Below are 25,151 nucleotides of genomic sequence, written 5' to 3'. Positions count from 1 at the left end.
TTGAAAAAGCCGGCCGCCCATTAAACAATCTCGTATTCCCTGCTTTCCCCGCCCACCGGCGCCTATGATTGGTTACAGTGAGACACGCCCCCACGCTGAGTGACAGGTGTCACACTGCACCCAATCACAGCAGCCGGTGGGCATGTCTATACTGTGTATTGAAATAAATAATTAAATAATTAAAAAAAACGGCGTGCGGTTCCCCCCAATTTTAATACCAGCCAGATAAAGCCATACGGCTGAAGGCTGGTATTCTCAGGATGGGGAGCTCCACGTTATGGGGAGCCCCCCAGCCTAACAATATCAGCCAACAGCCGCCCAGAATTGCCGCATACATTATATGCGACAGTTCTGGGACTGTACCCGGCTCTTCCCGATTTACCCTGGTGCGTTGGCAAATCGGGGTAATAAGGAGTTAATGGCAGCCCATAGCTACCATTAAATCCTAGATTAATCATGTCAGGCGTCTATGAGACACCCTCCATGATTAATCTGTAAGTGACAGTAAAAAAACACACACCCGAAAAAATCCTTTATTAGAAATAAAAACACAAACACATTCCCTCATTACCAATTTATTAACCCCCGACAAACCTTCCATGTCCGGCGTAATCCACAGTCCTCCAGCGTCGCATCCAGCGCTGCTGCATGGAGGTGACAGGAGCAGCAGAAGACACCGCCGCTCCGGTCACCTCCACGCAGGTAATGAAGACAGTCGCGCGATCAGCTGAGCTGTCACTGAGGTTACCCGCGGCCACCGCTGCATCCACCGCTGGATCCAGTGACAGCGGGTAACCTCAGTGACAGCAGCTGATCGCGCGGCTGTCTTCATTACCTGCGTGGAGGTGACCGGAGCGGCCGTGTCTTCTGCTGCTCCTGTCACCTCCATGCAGCAGCGCTGGAAGCGACGCTGGAGGACTGTGGAGTACGCCGGACATGGAGGGTTTGTCGGGGGTTAATAAATTGGTAATGAGGGAATGTGTTTGTGTTTTTATTTCTAATAAAGGATTTTTTCGGGTGTGTGTTTTTTTACTGTCACTTACAGATTAATCATGGAGGGTGTCTCATAGACGCCTGACATGATTAATCTAGGACTTATTGGCAGCTATGGGCTGCCATTAACTCCTTATTACCCCGATTTGCCAACGCACCAGGGTAAATCGGGAAGAGCCGGGTACAGTCCCAGAACTGTCGCATATAATGTATGCGGCAATTCTGGGCGGCTGTTGGCTGATATTGTTAGGCTGGGGGGCTCCCCATAACGTGGAGCTCCCCATCCTGAGAATACCAGCCTTCAGCCGTATGGCTTTATCTGGCTGGTATTAAAATTGGGGGGAACCGCACGCCGTTTTTTTTAATTATTTAATTATTTATTTCAATACACAGTATAGACACGCCCACCGGCTGCTGTGATTGGGTGCAGTGTGACACCTGTCACTCAGAGTGGGGGCGTGTCTCACTGTAACCAATCATAGGCGCCGGTGGGCGGGGAAAGCAGGGAATACGAGATTGTTTAATGGGCGGCCGGCTTTTTCAAAACAGTAAAAGCCGCCGGAGCAGTGTGAATGCCGTGCAGCGCCAGAGATCGGGGATTGGTGAGTATATGAGAGAGGGGGATAGACTGACATGGACAGAGAGTGAGGGACAGAGATAATGACGGACTGACAGAGATTAGTGACTGACAGACATTGTGAGGCGCTTCAGAACGCTGCTTTTCAGCTGCGCTCTGAAGCGGACCTTTTTTAAGCTGCGGTGCAGAGCGCACACCTGCGCACATAGCATCAGACACCAAAATCGTATGAGGGATGTCACACGTTACAATTCACTAGGTTCGTGCAACAAAACGCTCAATTCTAGAGAATGATACGATGTGTTTGCGATCAACGGTTTTGCGTTCAGTCCTGATCGCAAGTAGATGTCACACGCAGATACCTCACAAACGATGCCGGATGTGCGTCACTTACAACTTGACCCCAACGACGGATTGTGAGATATATTGAAGCGTGTGTAGCGGGCTTTAGGCCCAGTGCCCACGCTGCTGATTTTGATTCTGATTTTTGACGCAGATTTTCAGAAATCTGCAGCAAATTCTGCATGCCCATTGTGAAGCCAGCAAAGACTATGAGAACTCAGAAGTGCTGTGCCCACGTTGAGTATTTTTCCCTTGTGTATTTGGTGCAGATTTCTTTTTTTTTTTTTCTGCACCAAATCTGCACCAAATATACAAGGGAAAAATAAGCACTGTGGGCACAGCACTTCTGAATTCTCATAGACTTTGCTGGCTTCACAATGGACATGCAGATTTTGCTGCAGATTTCTGAAAATACGCGTCAAACCTACATAGTGTGGGCACTGGGCCTTAAAACTGTGTTAAATCTGCACCGAAATCCGCACCATTTGGTGCAGATTTTGTCCATGTGGAAACTGCAGTTGGGAGAAAGGATCAGCCACTGCCGACACCTCTTATTTCTCGTAAAAATAAAGGGATTAGGCATGTTGAAATCCAGCAGCCCGATCATTCCAGATACCCTCATACGTATTATGGCAGATTTTGTCAATCGTTTCTTAGGGTTTGTATACATTGCGTTTTTTAAGGAGTTTTTAGAGCAGAAACTGAACAAAATGTCTAAATCCACCTGAAAAAACTTGGTGTTTTGGCTCAGTGCCTATGTGCTCACAGAGTTTTTTTGAGGAGGTTTTGGAGAGGAAACTCTCAAAAAGGCAAAACTCCTCAAAAAGAGAAAAGGTTCTGCTCCATTTCCTAAAAAAAAAAAAAAAAAAAAAATCAGCAAAAAAAAGTGTGTGCACGTAGCCAGTTTCTGCTCCAAAAACTCCACAAAAAAGACTATAGAGCATGTGCATAGCATGTCTTTTTTAGGCGGATTTCACCTAAAATCCACCTGAAAAAGTAAAAAAAAATAAACATAATGCACAGCAATGTAAAAAAAAAACATTTCTGTGCCCGTTACATGTGGCGCAAAGAGAAAAGGCTTACAAAAATGAATAAAAAAAATAGTTTCTTGAGTGGATTTCTCTTAAACGTGTCTGATTATTGCAACTCCAAAATATTCTCTCTGATTTCTAGGTTTTTGCTGATTTTTTTTTGAGCAGAAATAAAGCGGTAACTCACCATTTTTGAGGATTTTTGCATTTATTAAGGGTATCGGGAGACTTTCTGCTCAGTTTTTGCTGCAAAAACGCCTAAAACTACCCCCTGTGTGAATCTACCCTAAGGGTATGTGCACATTGAAGGTTTTGGTTATGTTTTTGGAGTGGAAATTCTAAGTTTTTTAGGAGTTTTGAGTTTTCGAGGAGGATTTCGTAGAGTTTCTAATCCTAATCGGGGATGATTATTGGAAAGCTGGATGGTATCCATTATGCCTTAGGGGTTTTTTTGCTCAGCTTTTCCTATCATCAGTGCTGGGCCATCTTGCAGACTCGGTGGGAAATGCTCTTTAACCCATATTATCTGGTTCTACATCTGATAGATCACAGCGTCCCGCAATGTTACTATCACATCGTTAGGCGTTTGGATTATAGGGAAATAACTATTTTTATGCCTGGGATTGCAAGCGAAAAAGGGGAAACTGAGACATATGGGAGCCCTATGTATGTGTGCCGCCATAAAGTAATCAGGTCTGGAATTTATACAGAGAGACAAATGAGCCACCGCTTGTGTGACTTGTCTGGGGTGTAGAGGACAAATATACAAAACTGACATATACACATGGGTCCTTTTCAATTAAAACAATTGGCGGCAAAAAATTGGGGCAATTTCCTGAAGGAACCAATCAGATTGTTTCTATCATTTTCTAATGTAGTGTAAGTAATTGAAAGCTAGAGTCTGATTGGTTGCTATGTGCAATTGCTCCACCCTTTGGATAAATAAAAACAACTCTAAGAAATTATGGTTGCTATGGGCAACTACCCCACTCTCTAAATTTCAGGCTGGAGTGTAGACAAATATCAAATCCCGAGTGCCCCCTACTTGTTTTTTTTCATAAGCATTAATGCTTCATTGGTGCCCTCTCCAAAAGTAATACTGACACCTTTGTGATATTATTACAGAAAAATAAAGTTTATACTCCTCTAATCCAAGTTCTTTTCTCCGATGCGCAAAGAGTGTTGGCATCGGTGACACAATCCAGTGGGGTCATTGCGTCTCCTGCATCGGAACGTTGATGTTTTGTTGGCCTTAAGCTTACAGCAGCCTATGGTCTACTGGGCAGAGAGTGGTGAGGCACGGAGCCTATGACGAGTGGTGGACCACGGAGCCTATGACGAGTGGTGGGGCAGGGAGCCTCTGATGAGTGTTAGGAAAGGGAGCCTCTGATGAGTAATGGAATAGGGAGCCTATGATGAGTGGTTGGACAGGGAACCTAGAACGAGTGGTGGGGCATGGGGCCTATAATAACTGGTGGGGCAGCGGACCTATCATGAGTGATGGGGCAGAGAGCCTATGACGAGGGGTAGGACAGTAAGCCTATGACGAGTGGTGGTAGGACAATGAGCCTATGACGAGTGGTAGGACAGTGAGCCTATGATGAGTGGTAGGACAGTGAGCCTATGACGAGTGGTAGGACAGTGAGCCTATGACGAGTGGTAGCACAGGGAGCCTATGACGAGTGGTAGAACAGGGAGCTTATGATGAGTGGTAGGATAGGGAGCCTATGACGAGTGGTAGGACAGGGAGCTTATGATGAGTGGTAGGATAGAGAACCTATGATGAGTGGTAGGACAGGAAACCTATGACGAGTGGTAGGACAGGGAGCCTATGACGAGTGGTTGGACAGTGAGCCTATGACGAGTGGTAGGACAGGAAACCTATGACGAGTGGTAGGACAGGGAGCCTATGACGAGTGGTTGGACAGGGAGCCTATGACGAGTGGTTGGACAGTGAGCCTATGACGAGTGGTTGGACAGGGAGCCTATGACGAGTGGTTGGACAGGGAGCCTATGACGAGTGGTTGGACAGGGAGCCTATGACGAGTGGTTGGACAGGGAGCCTATGACGAGTGGTTGGACAGGGAGCCTATGACGAGTGGTTGGACAGGGAGCCTATGACGAGTGGTTGGACAGGGAGCCTATGACGAGTGGTTGGACAGGGAGCCTATGACGAGTGGTTGGACAGGGAGCCTATGACGAGTGGTTGGACACGGAGCCTATGACCAGTGGTTGGACAGGGAGCCTATGACGAGTGGTAGGACAGAGGGAGCCTATGACAAGTGGTAGTACAGGGAGCCTATGATGAGTAATGGGGTAGGGAGCCTATGATGAGTGGTAGGACATGGAGCCTATCATGAGTAATGGGGCAGAGAGACTATGATGAGTGGTAGGGCAGGGAGCCTATGACGAGTGGTAGGACAGTGAGCCTATGACGAGTGGTAAGACAGTGAGCCTATGACGAGTGGTAAGACAGTGAGCCTATGACGAGTGGTAAGACAGTGAGCCTATGACGAGTGGTAGGACAGTGAGCCTATGACGAGTGGTAGGACAGTGAGCCTATGACGAGTGGTAAGACAGTGAGCCTATGACGAGTGGTAAGACAGTGAGCCTATGACGAGTGGTAGGACAGTGAGCCTATGACGAGTGGTAGGACAGTGAGCCTATGACGAGTGGTAGGACAGTGAGCCTATGACGAGTGGTAGGACAGTGAGCCTATGACGAGTGGTAGGACAGTGAGCCTATGACGAGTGACAGAGCAGAGAGCATATGTCTATGGTCCGATTTGTGGACTAATCTCATCCATTCAAGTGAATGGATATGCAGAAAGAAAAATAAAACAAAATGGACAGCAGCCACATGGCATCCTGCGCCCTTAGAAATATATTTACTTGGAAAATTGGTGACGTTTTCAATACTTATTTCACTCTCTCTCTCTATCTATATCTATATCTATATATATTAATAATAATAATAAATATTTTATAGCACATTTCTAAGGGACGACCCTTGCATAAAACAGAGGGGGGACATCTTTTTTCCCCCTATATCCTTTTATTTATGTTGTTCTTTTCTCCTCAGTTTGTTTTCATCCTCTCACGTGGTTCCTCCTGCGTTATTCGCTCAGACATCCATGTTCTCGTTCCTTTTTTCTCCTCTCTCTCACGGCCCCCACTATACATGAGATATTTCCAGAGATAAATCTCTCCGCGAATGTTTGACAGGAGACCAAGCGAGATGTGTGAGAGAATTCCTTCTGGGACCGAAAAAAGCGATCTCTGAAGGAGAGAAAAAAATAAAAACTTCTGATTGCCTCAGTTTAGCCTCCCATTTGCAAACAGTAGACGGATTAGGCCGCGTTTTTGTCGCGCACGTTCACAACAACTGAAATGTAAACAATGGCAGCACTTTCCAGCCGCTAGGCCTCGAAATACTGCTAACCGCATCTCCATGGCGACCCATAAGGAGCCCATACTTCTTCTGTGGGACCGGCCTATTTGTTTAATTTACATGGTGTTTGTTTATCAGCCGCTTGATCCGTATTTAGGATTTTATAGGGATAAATGGCCTAACGTCAGCGCTGGAGAATTCCGTTCAGAATTTTTTTTTTTCCTGATTATATTGCTCATTTTTATTGCTCATCTCTCTGAGAGAAAGTAGTTTAAAGTGTTAAGGGATTTCCTGATGGGGAGGATTTTTAATCATTTCAGTCGCCGGCGAGCCTACGTAACGTGGGTGAGCGGTAGTACTGACTTCCCACGGGCCTGGGTTTTTTTTTTCTAGGGGGAAGATTTCCCAGCCCTGGGGGGGCAGAAGAAAGGAGAAAGAGGGAGGTGATTAGAGCAGAGGTAGAGGACGTGGATCTGGGAGAGCGGAGAAGTGTGAGAGAGGTCTGTGCGGGGTGACGTGAGGATGGAGAGGAGGCCCGGCAGGAAACGGCCCGGAAAGGCTATCCTCTTCACTACTGGGATCCCTTCTGAGCGCCTCTATTCTATGTGAGATCCCTTCAGAGCTCCCTGTCCCGCCATCCCCTCTGGAACCATTGACCTCACAACATGGCTGTAATAAAGTTCAGCTAAAATCTTATTCTCACTAACCCTGCGGCTTTTATATTCTGTGACCTGACCTCGCATCCTAAGGCTGCACTCATCATAGCATAGGTGTTTGCAAAATCCGTGCATTTCCATAAAATACAGATTAGGATTTTGCATTGGGTTTTTCATTTAAGGCCAGAATCACACTTGCGAGTGTCTCGCGTTAACTCGCGCGAGTCTCTCATTGAATCACCCGGCACGGACTCGCACTCTCCTGACAGGAGCGGGTCGGTTGCGTGTATGTCTATGCAGCTGAGACGCTCCTGTCCGAAGAGTGTGAGTCCGTGCCGGGTGATTCAATGAGAGACTCGCGCGAGTTACACGCGAGACACTCGCAAGTGTGACTCTGGCCTAACACTTCTGTCAGACCAGGTCCTGGCAATGCCTATTAGACATACATAGATGGCAAACCAAGGAGCCTTTATCAGGACCCCAGTGCCACATTGGCACCCTGCATCATAGGTGCAACCATTGGGGTGGCCCCTTCCACTGCAAACCGCTTAGGTGCATCTGTCACTATTGACTGAAGCAACTTAGGGGGTTGGCTGAAAAACAACAGGTCTTATTTGAGGGGACATGTAGGGTCTTGGAGTTTGATGAGGCTCACCTGTGGTAGTTGTGCGAGCCACAACTACTTTACGTGCAGAACAATGAAATCTTATGAACTATCTCAGATTGATCCTCAGTGATTGTTCTGTATTCGGCAGCGTGGTTTAACCCCTTTCTACTTACTCTGCACAAGGCAACTACCTTAAGAGCATAGACATGGCTGCTGCAGCACCCCTGGAGTACGATGTGGAAGCTGAAGGAGGAGTTGGGGCAAGCGCCGCGCAGCCGTGACGAACTTATCCAATCCAAATATTAAAATACTGATTTTTATTCATCAACAAGTTTTCTTGTCCTATTCGCGTTGACGAATAAAAAAATAATTATTTTAATACTTGGATTGGATAAGTTCCTCACGACGGCGCCGCATTTGCCCTTCAGCTTTCGTGACTTAGGGGTAAAACCGTCAGGATCGTCTGTTTCGATGATTCTGGCTTTTAAACTGGGAACTTTCTTCACCCTCTACAAGACACTCCTGCAAGTTGCCATATTTTGATGTGATGTAAAAAGCAAAAAAAAAATCCTTTTTTAAAGTCCCTTTTTAATGTGTTTTTTTTTTTGTTAGCGACTTTGAGATAACAGATGCTTTCGCCTGATTTATTGTTTACAACCTTTTAAAAATTTGCCGCACACGTACAGTATTTGTTTTGGATTATAAGACTCACTTTTCCTCCCAAACATTTGGGAGGAAAATGAGGGGTGCATCTTATAAGCCGAATGTAGCTTATAGGGGAAGGTGGAGAGGTGTCACAGGAGGCAGGGGCAATGCTGTGGACGGTGCGCTGTGCTGCAAGCTGTGAGGCAGGGGCCATCCTAAAAATGTCAAGGGTACGGGATTCAAATAATGGCGCCCGGAGTCGGCGCATGCGCAGATGGGGCTCTCAGATCCAGATTTCATCTGCACATGCGCTGCCTCCGGCCCATTGATCTCCCAGCAGCGGACTTAGGGAAAATGGCGCCCAGAGGTGGCTCGTGCAGCAGGTATGATCTTGGCTTGTCATTGAGCCAATGGCTCAATCTGCGCACGCGCCGATTTCGGGCACCCTTTTATTTGAAACCCGCACCGCTGACAGTTTCTGGAAGTTTCTCCTGCCTCACAGCACCCGCAACGAGCATATGGGACAGCTGCTGCGCTGCCCTACTCCAGCACCGCTCATGCCTCCTGGGACCCCGTTCCACCACTGCTGCCGCCCCCCCCTTCCAGTAAGACAGCACCGGATTATAAGACAGATCCCATAATTTTTTCCCTTTTTTTTTCTCTAAATTTGGGGTGTGTTTTATAATCCAGATAAAACGAAAAATACTGTACTTTTAGTCATTTTCCGATTATACCTACGCCTAGAACTTTGGCACAATTTTTCTGACATTTTAGCAGAACATGTGACTTTTTTGGAACCCCCAAAATAAAGAGCATTTTTGATTTTGTGCAAAATTCTGTATTGCCTACGCCATTTTGATGAATTTGATAATTAAAAAGTCAGTAAATTCCACAATAAAAATACAAAAAAATAGGAAATGATAAATTCGCCCCTTTGTCTTTATTTGTGGGCAAAATAAGGCTGCGTTTACCAGGAAAGTGTTTAATGCGGAGGTCCCACAGTGATACCTGCGGCGTTATTTTCTGCTGCAGATATCATTTTGCGACTTTTTACGCCTAATATATCAGCATTGATCAATGTTCACCCAAAGTACAGGATAAATCAACCAATCGAATTCCAGTTCTGAAAATTCTATTTTTCGGATTACAAAATGAGAACCGAGATCTGATTGGTCGGTAAGGGTAAATGTACAAAATCTGGATTAGACCCCGCTTAGTCATCAGCTCGATGGCTTTTACTGCCAAAAGTAAAAGATAATGAGCTGACGGAGGAAGCAGTGTTGTAACCGCTGGCTACTTTTGTCGGATTTTGTAGTAATACTGATAACATTTGTGAGGCATGTTTTCTATCCAATGAAAATTAAATTTGGGAGATGTTCATCCGCGACGGCAGAGATTTTTCGGAACGTTTTCAGGATGTTACTCCCTCATCCGAAATTATCTGTGTCCACGAGCCAAAATGACACCCAGAACCATTCAACCCATATATAACGATTACTGCAGTATGGTGTATCTCCTCTGCCCCCTGGTGTCTAGATCATGAAAGTGCAAGTAGGACGATCAATTTCGGTTTTTTTTTCTTTCCTTTTTTATTAAAATAGTGAAGCTGAGGGGTCTATACATGCAGGACTTGGGTCTGGAGGGATCACGCCTGGGGTTTATAACTAGTAACCAGATTTGTTTTCTTTCCACAGACTCCTAATCCCTCTTTACGATGTAGACACCAGCCTCCTCATTCTGGCCGCACAGGTAAACATGTCCTGTAAAATAGCAACCTTGTGCTAATGTTACCACTAAGGTAGTCATAGATAGTCCTGGTGATGGGATCCTAATGGATCATCTGTGATCGGCGAGGAAACCTGGCGCTAAGGTGCTCAGTTTCCCTGCAGCGCCACCACAGGAGGAATTAAGAATTACATAATTCCCATTTAAATCAAATTGCTGATAAAAAAGCCTGAGAGAGACAGAGACACACAGAGACAGAGACCCACACAGAAACACGCACCGAGACGCTGAGACACGCACCGAGACGCTGAGACACAGGGACAGGCTCAGACACAGGGACAGGCTCAGACACAGGGACAGGCTCAGACACAGGGACAGGCTCAGACACAGGGACAGGCTCAGACACAGGGACAGGCTCAGACACAGGGACAGGCTCAGACACAGGGACAGGCTCAGACACAGGGACAGGCTCAGACACAGGGACAGACTCAGACACAGAAAGAGAGACAGACAGACACACACCCCGACACACAGAGGGAGACACACAGACACACACACGCACACACACTGACACACAGACACACACACACACACACAGAGGGAGACACACAGACACACACACGCACACACACACACACACACACACACTGACACACACAGACACACACACACACACTGACACACAGACACACACACACACACTGACACACAGACAGGCACACACACCCTGACACACAGAGGGAGACACAGACACACACACACACACACTCACACACTGACACACAGAGACACACACACACACACACACACACACACACACACACTGACACACAGAGAGAGACAGGCACACACACCCTGACACACAGAGGGAGACACAGACAGACACACCACACACACACACAGAGAGAGACACAGGCACACACAGAGAGAGACAGGCACACACACCCTGACACACAGAGGGAGACACAGACACACACAAACCCCGACACATAGAGAGAGAGATAGACAGTTACTATCCCTGGCAACGCTCGGTATTACAGCTAGTGTATAATAAACTTTGCACATGCTTTTCCACTGCAGGTTACAGCAGTCTGTCCATTACTATTTGCAGGGTGAAGGCACGGTGTACTGTATGGAGGTCGGCACAGAACCTCACTCTCTTGCACAACGTAAGGAAACTTTTTCTTTGTATATTCTGCAAGTGTAATGCAGTGCTGGACTATATGTGGCCTCTCTGTGTCTCGCAGTGTCGCAGTGTGTCACGGAGCAGCAATCTCGTGGCCTGGCTTTGGCCCCCAAGCTGTGCCTTGATGTCATGGGCTCTGAAGTCCTACGTCTCCTCCAGCTGACGGACAGATATATCATTCCTATCAGTTATACAGTCCCACGCAAGGTACACGAGCCTCTACAGATTCACAGCCAACTTCTGCTACCCGTTCCCGCCCAAAGTATCCTAGTTCTGGGTATCACTAAAGACCCCCATATACATTAGACTAAAGTCGTCCGAAACCACCGCTATTGGCCGCCAACTATCTAATGTGTACGGCGCCTTTATTCTGATACCCATCACATATTGTATAAGGCTATGTGCACACGCTGCAGATTTGGTACAGAAATTTTCTGCATCAAATCTGCACCTTCTGGCAGAAAAACGCATCAAAAATCACATCTGGTTCTTGGTGTGTTTTTTTAATGAAGTCAATGGCTTGAAGGGCTAAAAAATGCAGGAAAAAACACCCCAAGAATTGACATGCTGCAGAATTTTTTCTGCATCAAAATCTGCACCAAATCTGCAAGGAAAAAAAAATGCAACGTTTGTGCAGCACTTCAGAAATCTCATAGACCTTGCTGGCTTCAGAAGAGATGTGCAGATTTTGAAGAAAAAAAAGACGCATGAAAAACCGCGGTGTGTGCACAAGGCCAAAATACTTTGTCAACTGTGATTCGGGACGTGGTGGAAATCTGACACTTCGATCATGGTTACATTAGTTTCTATGTAGCTCCTACAAAACAAATGTTTGCATTTTGATATCCACTGAATGAATAGAGATCTATCTAGCTTAAAATAGAGCCTGTCGGAACAAAATGACTGTTCAAACCAAGCACCGGCACTTGGTGCACCCTTCCAGTAGTCAAAATGTTCAAAGCACCTTCCCACCTACTTGTTTTCTATCTGTCTCTGCCCTCCTCTTCCCCGATTGACAGCTCTGGCTTTACAGAAGGGAGGAGATAGATGGAAAACAAGCAGGTCGGAGGTGCACTGTACTGTTTGGGTGCACCAAGCACCTGTGCTTGGTTTGAACAGTCGTATTAATGGGTACAGCGCGGTGCAAAAATAATAATTACAAAAAATACTATAGCCGCCTACTGAGTCCACGCTGATCCTCCATACTGTCCCCTGCCATCTTCTGGTTTCAGTAGGGGTGTCAGTTGACTTTTGCATCCAAGGATTGGCTGCAGTGGTAAGGTTACATCTCAGCTGGAAACTGTTTTTTTTTCTTATCCAGACACACCACCTCTATCTATGATGTGTTTCTGACATTTTAGCTCAAACCCAGTAAAATGAATATTGCAATAGCAGACACATACCCTAGACAAAGCTGAACGTTTCGCCATGTTTTTTTAATCTGATACAAATCCTTTAAGGGATCCATCACCTTAAGACTGTCATCAGAGAAGACCAGTATCCATACTTCTGTTATTTTTTTGTCCTTATGGCTTCTGATTTTGTCTCCCACCAGCAAACAGGAGTGGAGTTTCCAAGTAACCTGTTTCCCGATACAGCGGGCTGCACCGCAGCGCTCTCGTCCCAGAGCTGGTGGGCCGGAGAGAACAAAGAGGTATGTGATATTAATGGAGGCTATGAACACAATGATACAGGTATATTAACTGGTCAGTTGTCCTGAATGACCTTATGTACATGGGCTGATCCATTGCAGGCTGATCGGCGCTCGATTACTACATTAATGCAGCCAGCCATAATATATGGTAATTGCTGAAAACTGTTCCGGCTGCTGCACATTACGGCATGCCCGAGTGCCAGCCGTGGTTGCATTACTGGCACAGGCTGCGGGGTCTGGCTAATGACTGGCGCTGCCGTGTAATATTGCAGGATTCTTGGCACCAATAAAGGCCTCATTAACTGTTCTTACCGTACAGACGGCACAGAAAACACATTTACCGCAGAGATGAGGGGAACCGGAATATAGGCTACTGCCCAGAGCCTTCATCTTCTGTATTTATAGCTATAATGATGTCATGATTGCCCTCAGGTAGGAAAGATCTCATTAAATCCAGCGAGAAGATCCCCTCCTACTAGTCTCCCCAGCAAAGAGACAGCGGCCAAACACCCAGAACCCAGCATCGCGTCTCCCGAGCCAAGTGTGAGTATCTATCCATCCATCCTTCTATCTATCCCTCTATCCATCTTTCTATCCATCCATCCTTCTATCTATCCATCCATCCTTCTATTTATCCATCCATCCTTCTATCTATCCATCCATCCGTCTATCTATCCATCCATCCTTCTATCTGTCTATCCATCTTTCTATCCATCCATCCATCCTTCTGTCTATCCCTCTATCCATCCTTCTATCCATCCATCCATCCTTCTATCCATCCATCCATCCTTCTATCCATCCATCCATCCTTCTATCCATCCCTCTATCCATCATTCTTTCTATCCATCTATTCATCTATCCATCGATCTGTCTTTCTATCCATCGATCTGTCTTTCTATCCATCCACCTATGTATCCATCTTTCTTTCCATCCGTCTTTCTTTCTATCCATCCATCTTTCTTTCTATCCATCCATCCATCTTTCTTTCTATCCATCCATCTATCTTTCATTCTTTCTATCCATCCATATTTCTTTCTATCCATCCATCTATCTTTCATTCTTTCTATCCATCCATCTTTCTATCCATCCATCCATCTTTCTTTCCATCCATCCATCTATCTTTCTATCTATCCATCTTTCTATCTATCCATCTATTCATCTATCCATCCATCTTTCTATCCATCCACCTATGTATCTGTTAGGGCCAGGTGGACGGGCAGACCCAGGAGGTGGATCCACTGGGCTGAACACCTCACCGAGGGCAAGGTGCCCGGTAGCCGGAGCACTACAGGTAGCAGGACAGTCCGTTCAGAGGAGTGTAGAAGTCCCTGGGACCACGGAGTCACTGAAGGTAGTCCGGGTGACGGAGCTCAGGTTCGGAGGCCGAGATGACGTCAGGCAGAGTCCGGAACCGACGGAGCGAGAAGACGGGTCACCACAGGGATCGGAGATGGTATGAACTTGACGGGATGGCAGACAGTCACCGTTCGGGGTTCGGATATCGTCAGAACCGGTTGGCGAGGCAGGAGCGGCTCTAGGAGAGAGATAGGTAAGTATACCACACAACACAAGGAGACCTGACTCCTAGCTTGGCAAAACACGAAGAACAGGCCCCGCCCACTTGGAAAGGATCTCCCTATATACCCTGTACCTGATTCTTCAATATCCTGTTGGAGGACACTGGCCCTTTAAGAGAGGGTCAATGACCGCGCACGCGCCCTAATGCGCATGCGCGAGGCCCGGGTGCCAGAAGCCAGAGCAGGGAGCGGTGAACAGGAGGCAGGAAAGCCGGGCTGGAGCAGGGTTGCCGACGGGCGCCGGGAGCGGGGACCAGGCTGCCTGGGGACCGCAGGTGATGGGGCATGGAGGCTGTGGAGCGGGGGACGCCTGGCAGGGGAGCCGGGAAGCGAGGCAGGGGAGCCGGGGAGCGTGGCAGGGGAGCCGGGAAGCGAGGCAGGGGAGCCGGAGAGCGTGGCCGGGGAGCCGGGGAGCGTGACAGTATCCATCTTTCTTTCCATCCATCCGTCTTTCTTTCTATCATCCATCTCTCTTTCTATCCATCTATCTAGCCATCCATCTATGCATCCATCTTTCTTTCTTTCTATCCATCCATCCATCTTTCTATCCATCATCCATCTTTGTATCCATCCATCTTTCTTTCCATCCATCTTTTTTTTCTATCCATCCATCTATTCTGTCCAACTGTCGTGATTATGTCCTCACTTGTGAATAATCTTTCTCACTGTGCAATGATAAACTCCTCCAAATTGTTGGGAAATGACCTTATAACACTTGCCAGATTGATTGGCAGAAATAATTCCTTCTCCTAGATAACTGCTGACGTTTTTCCCCCTTGGCATTATGTTAATAAACACCTGAATGCTCCAGACCAGCAAACTGCCAAAACTTCTGCTTTTACAGTGCTGGTCACACTTGCTGATGAACAATTAAGGGCGTTTGATTAGCCACACCCGGCTGCTTATCCCCTTAATTCCTATAGAAACGGTAAGGGTGTACTTAATTTTTCACACAGTTTCAGCATTTTGGCCTAGCTTTTGGTAAATAATGGCGCAGTGTAATCTGTCTGCTGCGCTATTCAGTACCTTTAGTCAGAGTATACTGATTTTTACAGCCTGATGAAGACCAAACGGCGCTATTTTCGCCTGCATTGGGTTATAGTAATACACATGGCGCCTACGTCCGGAGCTGTTCTGGGTTTAGCGCAATGGGAACCAAACTTTGTTACGACACCTACTGTCAAAATATTAACTCAACTTTGTTCCCGCCAGGATGGAAGTGTCCTGTCTTCTCCGTCCAGCTCCGTCACCTCCCCCTCTAGCGGGATCGTGTCCAGTGCCAGCCAGCGCTCCTTACAGAGCATTCTGGGTAAGTGTTGCGCAGTCATCTGGGGAAACGGTGACCTCAGGGTGATATTGTGCGGTGCGCACATCTCTGGAGCCGCTAACAGAACGTGTCCAGGATGATCAAACAGTAGAGAATTAATCACATACTCTGTGCCTTCGGTTGACTTTACTCCGCACCGCTCCAGGTGATTGACAGGTCTCTCCTTATATACTTAATGATCCGTGACCTGCCAGTCAACCAGAGCAGGGACAACCCGGCCAGTAGGGGGCGCCGGACTAGTCACATGTCTCCCTGTGGTCCCCAGTCGGATGTTTAAACTATGTGTCATCTGGAACGCCTGTGAACTTGTCACCAGTGGAATTCCACAGACTCATGTTCTGACCCTCATAGGTCCCAGCTCACGACTCCGTCATACCCAGGGCATTGTGCTCCACCGGGACAATCACATTACCAACCTGAAAAGTGTGAGCCAGAGCACGCCCGGAGAGAGCGACGGGTTCTGTGTCAATCACCAGAGACTGGCAGTCCCACTGGCCATTCCAGGGGGTCAGGTGGCTGTACTGGAGGTAGGTGAAAGACTTTAAAAAAAAATAAACACCCTTTATATCAACGATTATACCTACTGTTTAACCCTACATGGCCACTCTATTTTTTTCTAATCTGTGTAGAATTATAATTCTGTTTACCTGCAGCCACCACTAGAGGGAGCTCTCTGCAGACAGATGTATTCTGTTCACTTTTTTTTAACTGATAAGCTCCCCCTAGTGGTGTCTCCAGGCAGTCAGAATTATATGATTTTACTGTATGTGTACACAGGGGATTTTGAGCTAAAACTGAGCACCAATCGCTGTAAAGTGTGCATATGAAAATAATAAACACATAGTTTTAGGGCCTATTTGGTTCAGTGTTGTTTCAGGGTGGTCTTACCTCCCATGCTAAGCATCTATGAGACTAAATCCTTCTCTTCAGCAAAAAGCAACCCTGTATTGGAAGCACCATCTATGAAACTGTCGCTAGTTTCCACTTCTTCATAGTGAGGACTGAGGGCCATAGAGAATAGCCTTTAATCATAGGATTTTGTGCCGTCCATGAGTAATTCTATGTCTATTCCAGCTGTCTCAGACGGGACGTCTTCCCGATACTCTGCCCACTGTCCAGAACTCTGTTGCTGTCACAGATCTCACTTGGGATCCATTCAACCCTCATCGGCTGGTCACCGGTAGGACAATACTACATCCTATGTCTGATTAAACTGTGATCGCCAATATTCTTCATTTTATATTTGATTTCCCCAAAATCAGAAAGTTGGGCAAAACTGGAGACTCCATGTAGCCAAATTTTGGGACTATATACGGTAAATAAATTTGGGGTGTGTTAGGCAGTGTGGGGGTGTGTTATGGAGAGAGGCAGTGTGGGGGTGTGTTATGAAGAGAGGCAGCATGGGAGTATATTATGGAGATAGGAAGTGTGGAGGTATGTTATGGAGAGAGGCAGTGGGGGGTATGTTATGGAGAGATGCAGTGGGGGAGTATATTATGGAGAGATGCAGTGGGGGGTATGTTATGGAGAGAGGCAGCATGGGAGTATATTATGGAGAGAGGCAGCATGGGAGTATGTTATGGAGAGAGGCAGTGTGGAGGTATGTTATGGAGAGATGCAGTGGGGGGTATGTTATGGAGAGAGGCAGCATGGGAGTATATTATGGAGAGAGGCAGCATGGGAGTATATTATGGAGAGAGGCAGCATGGGAGTATATTATGGAGAGAGGCAGTGTGGAGGTATGTTATGGAGAGAGGCAGTGGGGGAGTATGTTATGGAGAGATGCAGTGTGGAGGTATGTTATGGAGAGAGGCAGTGAGGGGTATGTTATGGAGAGAGGCAGCATGGGAGTATATTATGGAGAGAGGCAGCATGGGAGTATATTATGGAGAGAGGCAGCATGGGAGTATATTATGGAGAGAGGCAGTGTGGAGGTATGTTATGGAGAGAGGCAGTGGGGGAGTATGTTATGGAGAGATGCAGTGTGGAGGTATGTTATGGAGAGAGGCAGTGAGGGGTATGTTATGGAGAGAGGCAGCATGGGAGTATATTATGGAGAGAGGCAGCATGGGAGTATATTATGGAGAGAGGCAGTGTGGAGGTATGTTATGGAGAGAGGCAGTGGGGGAGTATGTTATGGAGAGAGGCAGCATGGGAGTATATTCTGGAGAGAGGCAGTGTGGAGGTATGTTATGGAGAGAGGCAGTGGGGGAGTATGTTATGGAGAGAGGCAGTGGGGGAGTATGTTATGGAGAGAGGCAGTGGGGGAGTATGTTATGGAGAGATGCAGTGGGGGGGTATGTTATGGAGAGAGGCAATGTGGGGGGACATTATGGAGAGTGGCAGCATGGGAGTATATTATGGAGAGAGGAAGTGTGGGGGGACATTATGGAGAGTGGCAGCGTGGGGGGACATTATGGACAGTGGCAGCATGGGGTATATTAAGAAGAGTGGCAACATGGGGGTATATTATGGCATAAACAAAAAACAATAATTTAATGATTGGGGATATCGTAGCATGTCATTAGACTTGCTAATTTTATATTTTTTATTTCAGGTGGGGAGGATGGACGGATACGGGTGTGGGGGATTCCAAAGGATGGGCTGAAAGAGGTCCTGACTGACCCCCAGACTGTACTTGCAGGTAAGTAGTTGCATATTTTGGAGATCCAGTCTTGCAGACATTGGCGGAGCATCTTCTGATTAGTCGGCTGCCGTGACGTCATGCGCGTTTCGTGATTTAATGACGTCACAAATGCCTATTAATCAGAAGTGGCGCCGAGGATGCCGATGGGTAGTAAGAGGTTTGCAGGACTCTGCTCTGGGGCCACGAACTACTAACGTGGCCACTGGACTCCTAATCCTGGAAATCTTTTTGGTCAACTCTAGTCCCAATCTTTGTATGGGACATAATAATCAAGTAAAGCCACGTTTGTGGCCCAGTGTTGATGTCCGATGTCACACCCCGGGTCTGACACAGGAATGAGGCGATCATTCATCGTCTGCCGAAAGAATCACAGTGACTGAGGAATGCTCCCGCACCGGCACAGGCAGCCTGGTCGCCCTGAATAGGGCACTTTACACACCCCTCAATGTCAATACAAGCAGAATAGTTCCACTATATGGACAACACAAAGGTTTATTCTCAGCATATTTCCAAGTTAACCCTTTCACGTTTCCAGAACGTAAGGAGATGATCAACGGCGCCCCCTGGTGAGAAGATCTTATATATTACAGGACAGAATAATAATATCTATATTTCTATAGTGCCAACATATTCCGTAGCGCTTTACAATTCAGAGGTTCATATACAAACAATCATAAGTAACCGTTATAGAAGATGCAAAAACAAAGACCACCCTGCTCGTAAGAGCTTACAATCTACATTGGGGTGAGATGGGGGTGACACAAGAGTCAAGTTCTTATTTACGACGGTCCAACCATCTCAAAGAAATGGGGGGATAGATAAAGGCTGCATGAGCCAGTCCCTAGCCAGTCTTTGTGATGCTTTTCGGTGCAGTAGAGTTTGAGGGAGAATTATGTTCTGCGAAATAGTGGAGGGGATATATACAAATTGACTTTGATTAAGGAGGGTGATAGGCCACCCTATAAAGATGTGTTTTAAGCGAGCGTTTGAAGCTGTGCAAGTTGTGGATCATCCTGGTTTCTTGGGGTAGAGCATTCCAGAGAATTGGTGCAGCCCAGGATAAGTCTTGGAGTTCGGATTAGCATGGATGTTAGTGAAAAGTCGTTTGCGGAGCATAGAGACCGGGTAGGGTGAGAGACAGAGATGAGGGTGAAGAGGTAGGGGGGTGTCATGATGTGAAGAGCTTTGTGGGTGATAACAAGCAATTTAAATTGGATCCTATAATGTACGGGCAGCCAGTGCAATGACTGGCACAGAGCGGAAGCGTCTAAATAATGATTAGCCACATAGGTGACCCTGGCTGCAGCATTAAGGTTAGACTGGAGAGGAGAGAGTCTAGTTAGGGGGAGACCAATTAATATTAGAGAGTTACAGTAATCAAAGCGGGAGTGGAGCAGGGCCATGGTGAGGGTTTTTGTTGTTTCAATGGTGAGAAAGGGGTGGATTATCGAGATGATCTTCAGATGTAGGTGACAAGCGTGCGAGAGATTGTATATAGGAGGTGAAGGAAAGATCGGTGTCAGGCATAGCCCCCAGACAACGAGCCTGCGGCCTAGACGTTATTGTGGTACCGCACACAGAGAGATGATCAAAAGTGTTATTAAATCTAGCACAGATTGTGGGATATGAGGGTATGTGGCGCTAATCCATCTATTCTTATTCCACAGTTCATAACGAGAGAATTTATACAGTGCGCTTCCACCCGTGCGCCTCAGATATCCTCGTCTCCTCCTCGTACGATCTGACCGTGAGGATCTGGAACCTGAAGACTGGAAAAAATGTCCTGACCCTTCAAGGGCATGATGATCAGGTGACCTCCTTAGAAGAAAAAAACATATATGTGATCCTGTAATATGTAGTCTTCGTAGCCTACATGTGTTTTTGTGATCCATAAATTAAGAAATTAGAGATATTATCATTAATTCAGTAGTTAAAGGGGTTGTCCTATAAACAAGATATACGACTATTTGTATGATCTAATCAGTGGAACCCACTCTGATCACGAGAGCAGAGCCCTAAAGTACCATGTGTGAATAGAACACTAGTGAGCATGTGCGACTATTCAAGTGCTGGTTGCACATGCTCAGTTCCGCTCCATTCTTGCAAAGGATTTTGGGACTTTCGTTTTCAGGATTCTGAAGGTTTTAACACTTTGACCCCAGATCAGATCTCTTACATGTATGCTGTGGATTGGTAGAAAATGTTTATGGGATAGCTACATTAACCCCTTCCCACTCAATGGAGTGCTGTTGTACATCATGGATCCTAGGAGGGTAGTTTTTTTGTTTTTTCTTTTTCGCTCCTAATTGGGAGACCCAGACAGTGGGTGTATAGCTACTGCCTCTGGAGGCCGCACAAAGAACTACACTTAAAAGTGTAAGGCCCCTCCCCTTCTGGCTATACACCCTCCCGTAGGAGTACGGATTCCTCAGTTTTAGCTTTGTGCGCAGGAGGTCAGACACGCACGCATAGCTCCATTGTTTTTAGTCAGCAGCAGCTGCTGACTATGTCGGATGGAAGAAAAGAGGGCCCATACAGGGCTCCCAGCATGCTCCCTTCTCACCCCACTGTATGTCGGAGGTGTTTGTAAGGTTGAGGTACCCATTGCGGGTACGGCGGCAGGAGCCCACATGCTGATTCCTTCCCCATCCCTTTTTACAGGGCTCTGGGTGAAGTGGGATTTACTGGTCTCCAGGCACTGAGACCGTGCTCCATCTACAGCCCCTGGAGAAGATGCTGGATGGAGCGGAGTACATCAGGGACATGGCCCTGCTTCCTCAAGGTACTCTGTGTCCCCGTGCATTTGGCGCTCACACCGCAGCATGCTGGGTGTTGTAGTGCGCCGGGGACATCAGCGCTGCGGCGCTTGTGCCATGGCCTCATTCAGCTTCGCTGAAGCAGGCACACTTCTGGGAATCGGTCGCGCCGGCCGCTGGGACTGCGGCGCGGCTGGCACTTGTGGTGCGCCGGGGACTTCAGCGCGGGCCGCGCTTTTACGGCGGCCGCGCTGATAACTCGAGTCCCCGGCTTTTGCGGCCTGCTTCCGTTCGTTCCCGCCCCCAGACCTGCCAGTCAGGAGAGGGGCGGGACGCTGGTCAGTGCATCAGCGCCGAGGGCTGGAGTCGTTTTTACATACTCCAGCCCTCACAATCGGCACAGAGGGGACACTGTTTCCCGCACTTTTGTTTAGGAACTCCCACGGACCGCCCCTCTCCACAGACGCCGGCAGCCATTCCTGCTGACACGCTGAGCTGCAGAGGGGAGCCGGGGAGACCCAGACAAGGAATTCTGCGCCTCTTACCCGCTATTCAGCGGGCGGTAAGCAGCCCTCAGGGCTCACCCCCTCTTGTGCCAGTAGTATTCTTAGTATTTTGTTTCTACAAATACTTTGTATTGCATAGCGCTGGTCGCCCTTTGGCTATAGACTCTCTCACATTGCAGAGAGCCAGCAGCATGTCGTCCGTAAAACGCAAGGGTGCCAAGGCACAGACATTATATGCTTCCTGCACCGCATGTGGGACTTTTCTACCGGCAGGCTCCACGGACCCCCATTGTGGGCAGTGCTCGGCCCCTGCGGCGCTTGCACAGTCGGGACCTCTGCTGGACGTGACCCAGGGTGTACCACCTGTGAATGCTGTCCAGGTGACAGGAACTGAGTTTGCAGCTTTTGCTGACAGAATGTCTCTCACTATGTCACAAATTCTTGACACATTGCGAGCTAGGCCTGTACTTCAGGCCACGGACACTGTGCAATCATTGCCCCCTGGTCCCCCTCAGCTGAGTTACCTCCAAGCTCCGGGACGGGCACATACACCTCAGGGTGAAGACTCTGACTCGGACGATGGCCCCGGGCAGCCTAAGCGGGCTCGCTATGACGGGCCTTCACATTCATCTCAATGGTCAGGATCCCAGCGAGATGAATCTATGGGTGATGAGGCGGACGTAACTGATCAGGATTCTGATCCTGGGACCGCTCTCAATCTAGATACACCAGATGGTGACGCCATAGTTAATGATCTTATATTTAACATCAATAAGATGTTAAATATTTCCCCACCAGCTCCTCTTGTAGAGGAGTCAGCTTCGCAGCACGAGAGAATCCATTTCAGATACCCTAAGCGTACATTAAGCACTTTTCTGGACCACGCTGACTTTAGAGACGCAATCCAGAAACCCCACGCTTATCCTGAAAGGCGTTTTTCTAAACGGCTTAAAGATACACGCTATCCTTTTCCCCCTGAGGTGGTCAAGGGTTGGACCCAGTGTCCAAAAGTGGATCCTCCAATTTCCAGGCTTGCAGCTAGATCCTTGGTTGCAGTTGAAGATGGAGCGGCACTTAAAGATGCCACTGACAGGCAGATGGAGCTCTGGCTGAAATCCATCTATGAAGCGATTGGAGCGTCATTAGCGCCATCTTTTGCGGCCGTATGGGCACTCCAAGCTATCTCAGCCGGGCTTGCGCAAGTCGACTCAGTCACACGTGCATTTGCCCCGCAGGTAGCACCATTGACCTCGCAAATGGCGGCATTCGCGTCGTACGCGATTAATGCTGTTCTTGACGCTACAAGCCGCACGGCAGTGGCGTCAGCCAACTCCGTTGTTTTGCGTAGGGCCCTGTGGTTGAGACATTGGAAAGCAGATTCTCATTCCAAGAAGTGCTTAACCAATTTGCCTTTTTCTCGTGACCGATTGTTTGGAGAGCGTTTGGATGAAATCATCAAACACTCCAAGGGTAAGGACTCATCCTTACCGCAACACAGACAAAACAAACCCCAACAGAGGAAGGGTCAGTCTGGTTATCGGTCCTTTCGAGGACCGGGCAGGTCCCAATTCGCCTCGTCAAAAAAGACTCAAAAAGACCAGAGACGCTCAGATTCTTGGAGGTCTCAGTCACGCCCAAAAAGGACAGCCGGAGGAACCGTTGCCAAGACGGCGTCCTCCTGACTTGCAGTCTCCGATTCCCACACCCGCGGTCGGTGGGAGGCTTTCCCACTTTGGCGACATTTGGCTGTCACGCGTCAAAGACCGTTGGGTGAGGGATATTCTGTCTCACGGGTACAGGATAGAGTTCAGTTCTCGTCCGCCAACTCGTTTCTTCAGAACTTCTCCACCACCAGACCGAGCCGATGCTCTGTTGCAGGCGGTGGCCGCTCTAAAGGCGGAAGGAGTGGTGACCTCCGTCCCTCTTCAGGAACAAGGTCACGGTTTTTACTCCAATCTGTTTGTGGTCCCAAAAAAGGACGGATCGTATCGACCCGTCCTGGATCTAAAGTTGCTCAACAGACACGTAAAAGTCAGGAGGTTCCGGATGGAATCCCTACGCTCCGTCATAGCCTCAATGTCTCAAGGAGATTTTCTAGCATCAATAGATATCAAAGATGCGTATCTCCACGTGCCGATTGCACCAGAGCATCAGCGTTTCCTACGCTTCGTCATACACGACGAACACCTGCAGTTCGTAGCGTTACCTTTCGGTCTGGCAACAGCCCCCCGGGTCTTCACCAAAGTCATGGCAGCAGTAGTAGCTGTTCTGCACTCGCAGGGTCACTCGGTCATCCCGTATCTAGACGACCTGCTTATAAAGGCACCCTCTCAAGAGGCATGCCAGCACAGTCTGAAGGTGGCACTAGACACTCTCCAGAGTTTCGGGTGGATTATCAACTTTCCAGAGTCTCATCTAACCCCGACCCAATCTCTGACTTATCTTGGCATGGAGTTTCATACTCTCTCAGCGATAGTGAAGCTTCCACTGGACAAGCAGTGCTCGCTACGGACTGGAGTGCAATCTCTCCTTCAGAGCCAGTCGCACTCACTGAGGCGCCTCATGCATTTCCTAGGAAAGATGGTAGCAGCAATGGAGGCAGTCCCGTTCGCGCAGTTTCATCTGCGCCCTCTACAATGGGACATTCTACGCCAATGGGATGGGAAATCGACGTCCCTCGACAGGACTGTCTCCCTCTCTCAGACTGCCAAGGACTCTCTGCGTTGGTGGCTTCTCCCCACCTCATTGTCACAGGGAAAGTCGTTCCTTCCCCCGTCCTGGGCAGTGGTCACGACGGATGCGAGCCTATCAGGGTGGGGAGCGGTGTTTCTCCACCACAGGGCTCAGGGGACGTGGACTCAGGAAGAGTCCACCCTGCAGATCAATGTTCTGGAAATCAGAGCAATCTATCTTGCCCTGCGAGCCTTCCAACAATGGCTGGAAGGCAAGCAGATTCGGATTCAGTCGGACAATTCCACGGCGGTGGCGTACATCAACCACCAAGGGGGAACACGCAGTCGCCAAGCTTTTCAAGAAGTCCAGCGGATTTTGACGTGGGTGGAAAGCAGAGCGTCCACCATATCCGCAGTTCACATCCCAGGCGTGGAAAACTGGGAAGCAGACTTTCTCAGTCGCCAGGGCATGGACGCAGGAGAATGGTCCCTTCACCCGGACGTGTTTCAGCAGATCTGTTGCCGCTGGGGGACGCCGGACGTCGATCTGATGGCGTCACGGCACAACAACAAGGTCCCAGTTTTCATGGCACGGTCTCACGATCACCGAGCACTGGCGGCAGACGCCTTGGTTCAGGATTGGTCGCAATTCCGACTCCCCTATGTGTTCCCACCTCTAGCATTGTTACCCAGAGTTCTCCGGAAAATCAAGTCCGACTGCCATCGAGCCATACTCGTCGCTCCAGATTGGCCAAGAAGGTCGTGGTACCCGGATCTGTGGCATCTCACGGTAGGCCAACCGTGGACACTACCAGACCGTCCAGATTTGCTGTCTCAAGGGCCGTTTTTCCATCTGAATT

The 25,151-nt window shown here is 48.1% G+C and overlaps 1 protein-coding gene across 2 annotated transcripts in view; it reads left to right on the top strand.

Moving 5' to 3' along the window:
- PAM16 (presequence translocase associated motor 16) overlaps positions 1–25,151 on the top strand; it is a 187,299-nt gene that overhangs the window by 133,128 nt on the left and 29,020 nt on the right. For both annotated transcript variants that reach the window (XM_075318224.1, XM_075318221.1), the window contains exons 10-19: positions 9,936–9,990; positions 11,078–11,135; positions 11,214–11,359; positions 12,708–12,806; positions 13,239–13,349; positions 15,596–15,692; positions 16,062–16,237; positions 16,785–16,890; positions 18,268–18,354; positions 20,025–20,167. In XM_075318224.1, the coding sequence (XP_075174339.1) occupies positions 9,936–9,990; positions 11,078–11,135; positions 11,214–11,359; positions 12,708–12,806; positions 13,239–13,349; positions 15,596–15,692; positions 16,062–16,237; positions 16,785–16,890; positions 18,268–18,354; positions 20,025–20,167 (1,078 nt within the window). The remainder of the gene's footprint in view (positions 1–9,935; positions 9,991–11,077; positions 11,136–11,213; positions 11,360–12,707; positions 12,807–13,238; positions 13,350–15,595; positions 15,693–16,061; positions 16,238–16,784; positions 16,891–18,267; positions 18,355–20,024; positions 20,168–25,151) is intronic.

This window comes from Anomaloglossus baeobatrachus, chromosome 7, assembly GCF_048569485.1.
Source record: "Anomaloglossus baeobatrachus isolate aAnoBae1 chromosome 7, aAnoBae1.hap1, whole genome shotgun sequence".
NCBI classification, from domain to species: Eukaryota; Metazoa; Chordata; class Amphibia; order Anura; family Aromobatidae; genus Anomaloglossus; species Anomaloglossus baeobatrachus.
This window is presented reverse-complemented; position numbering and strand designations above follow the sequence as displayed.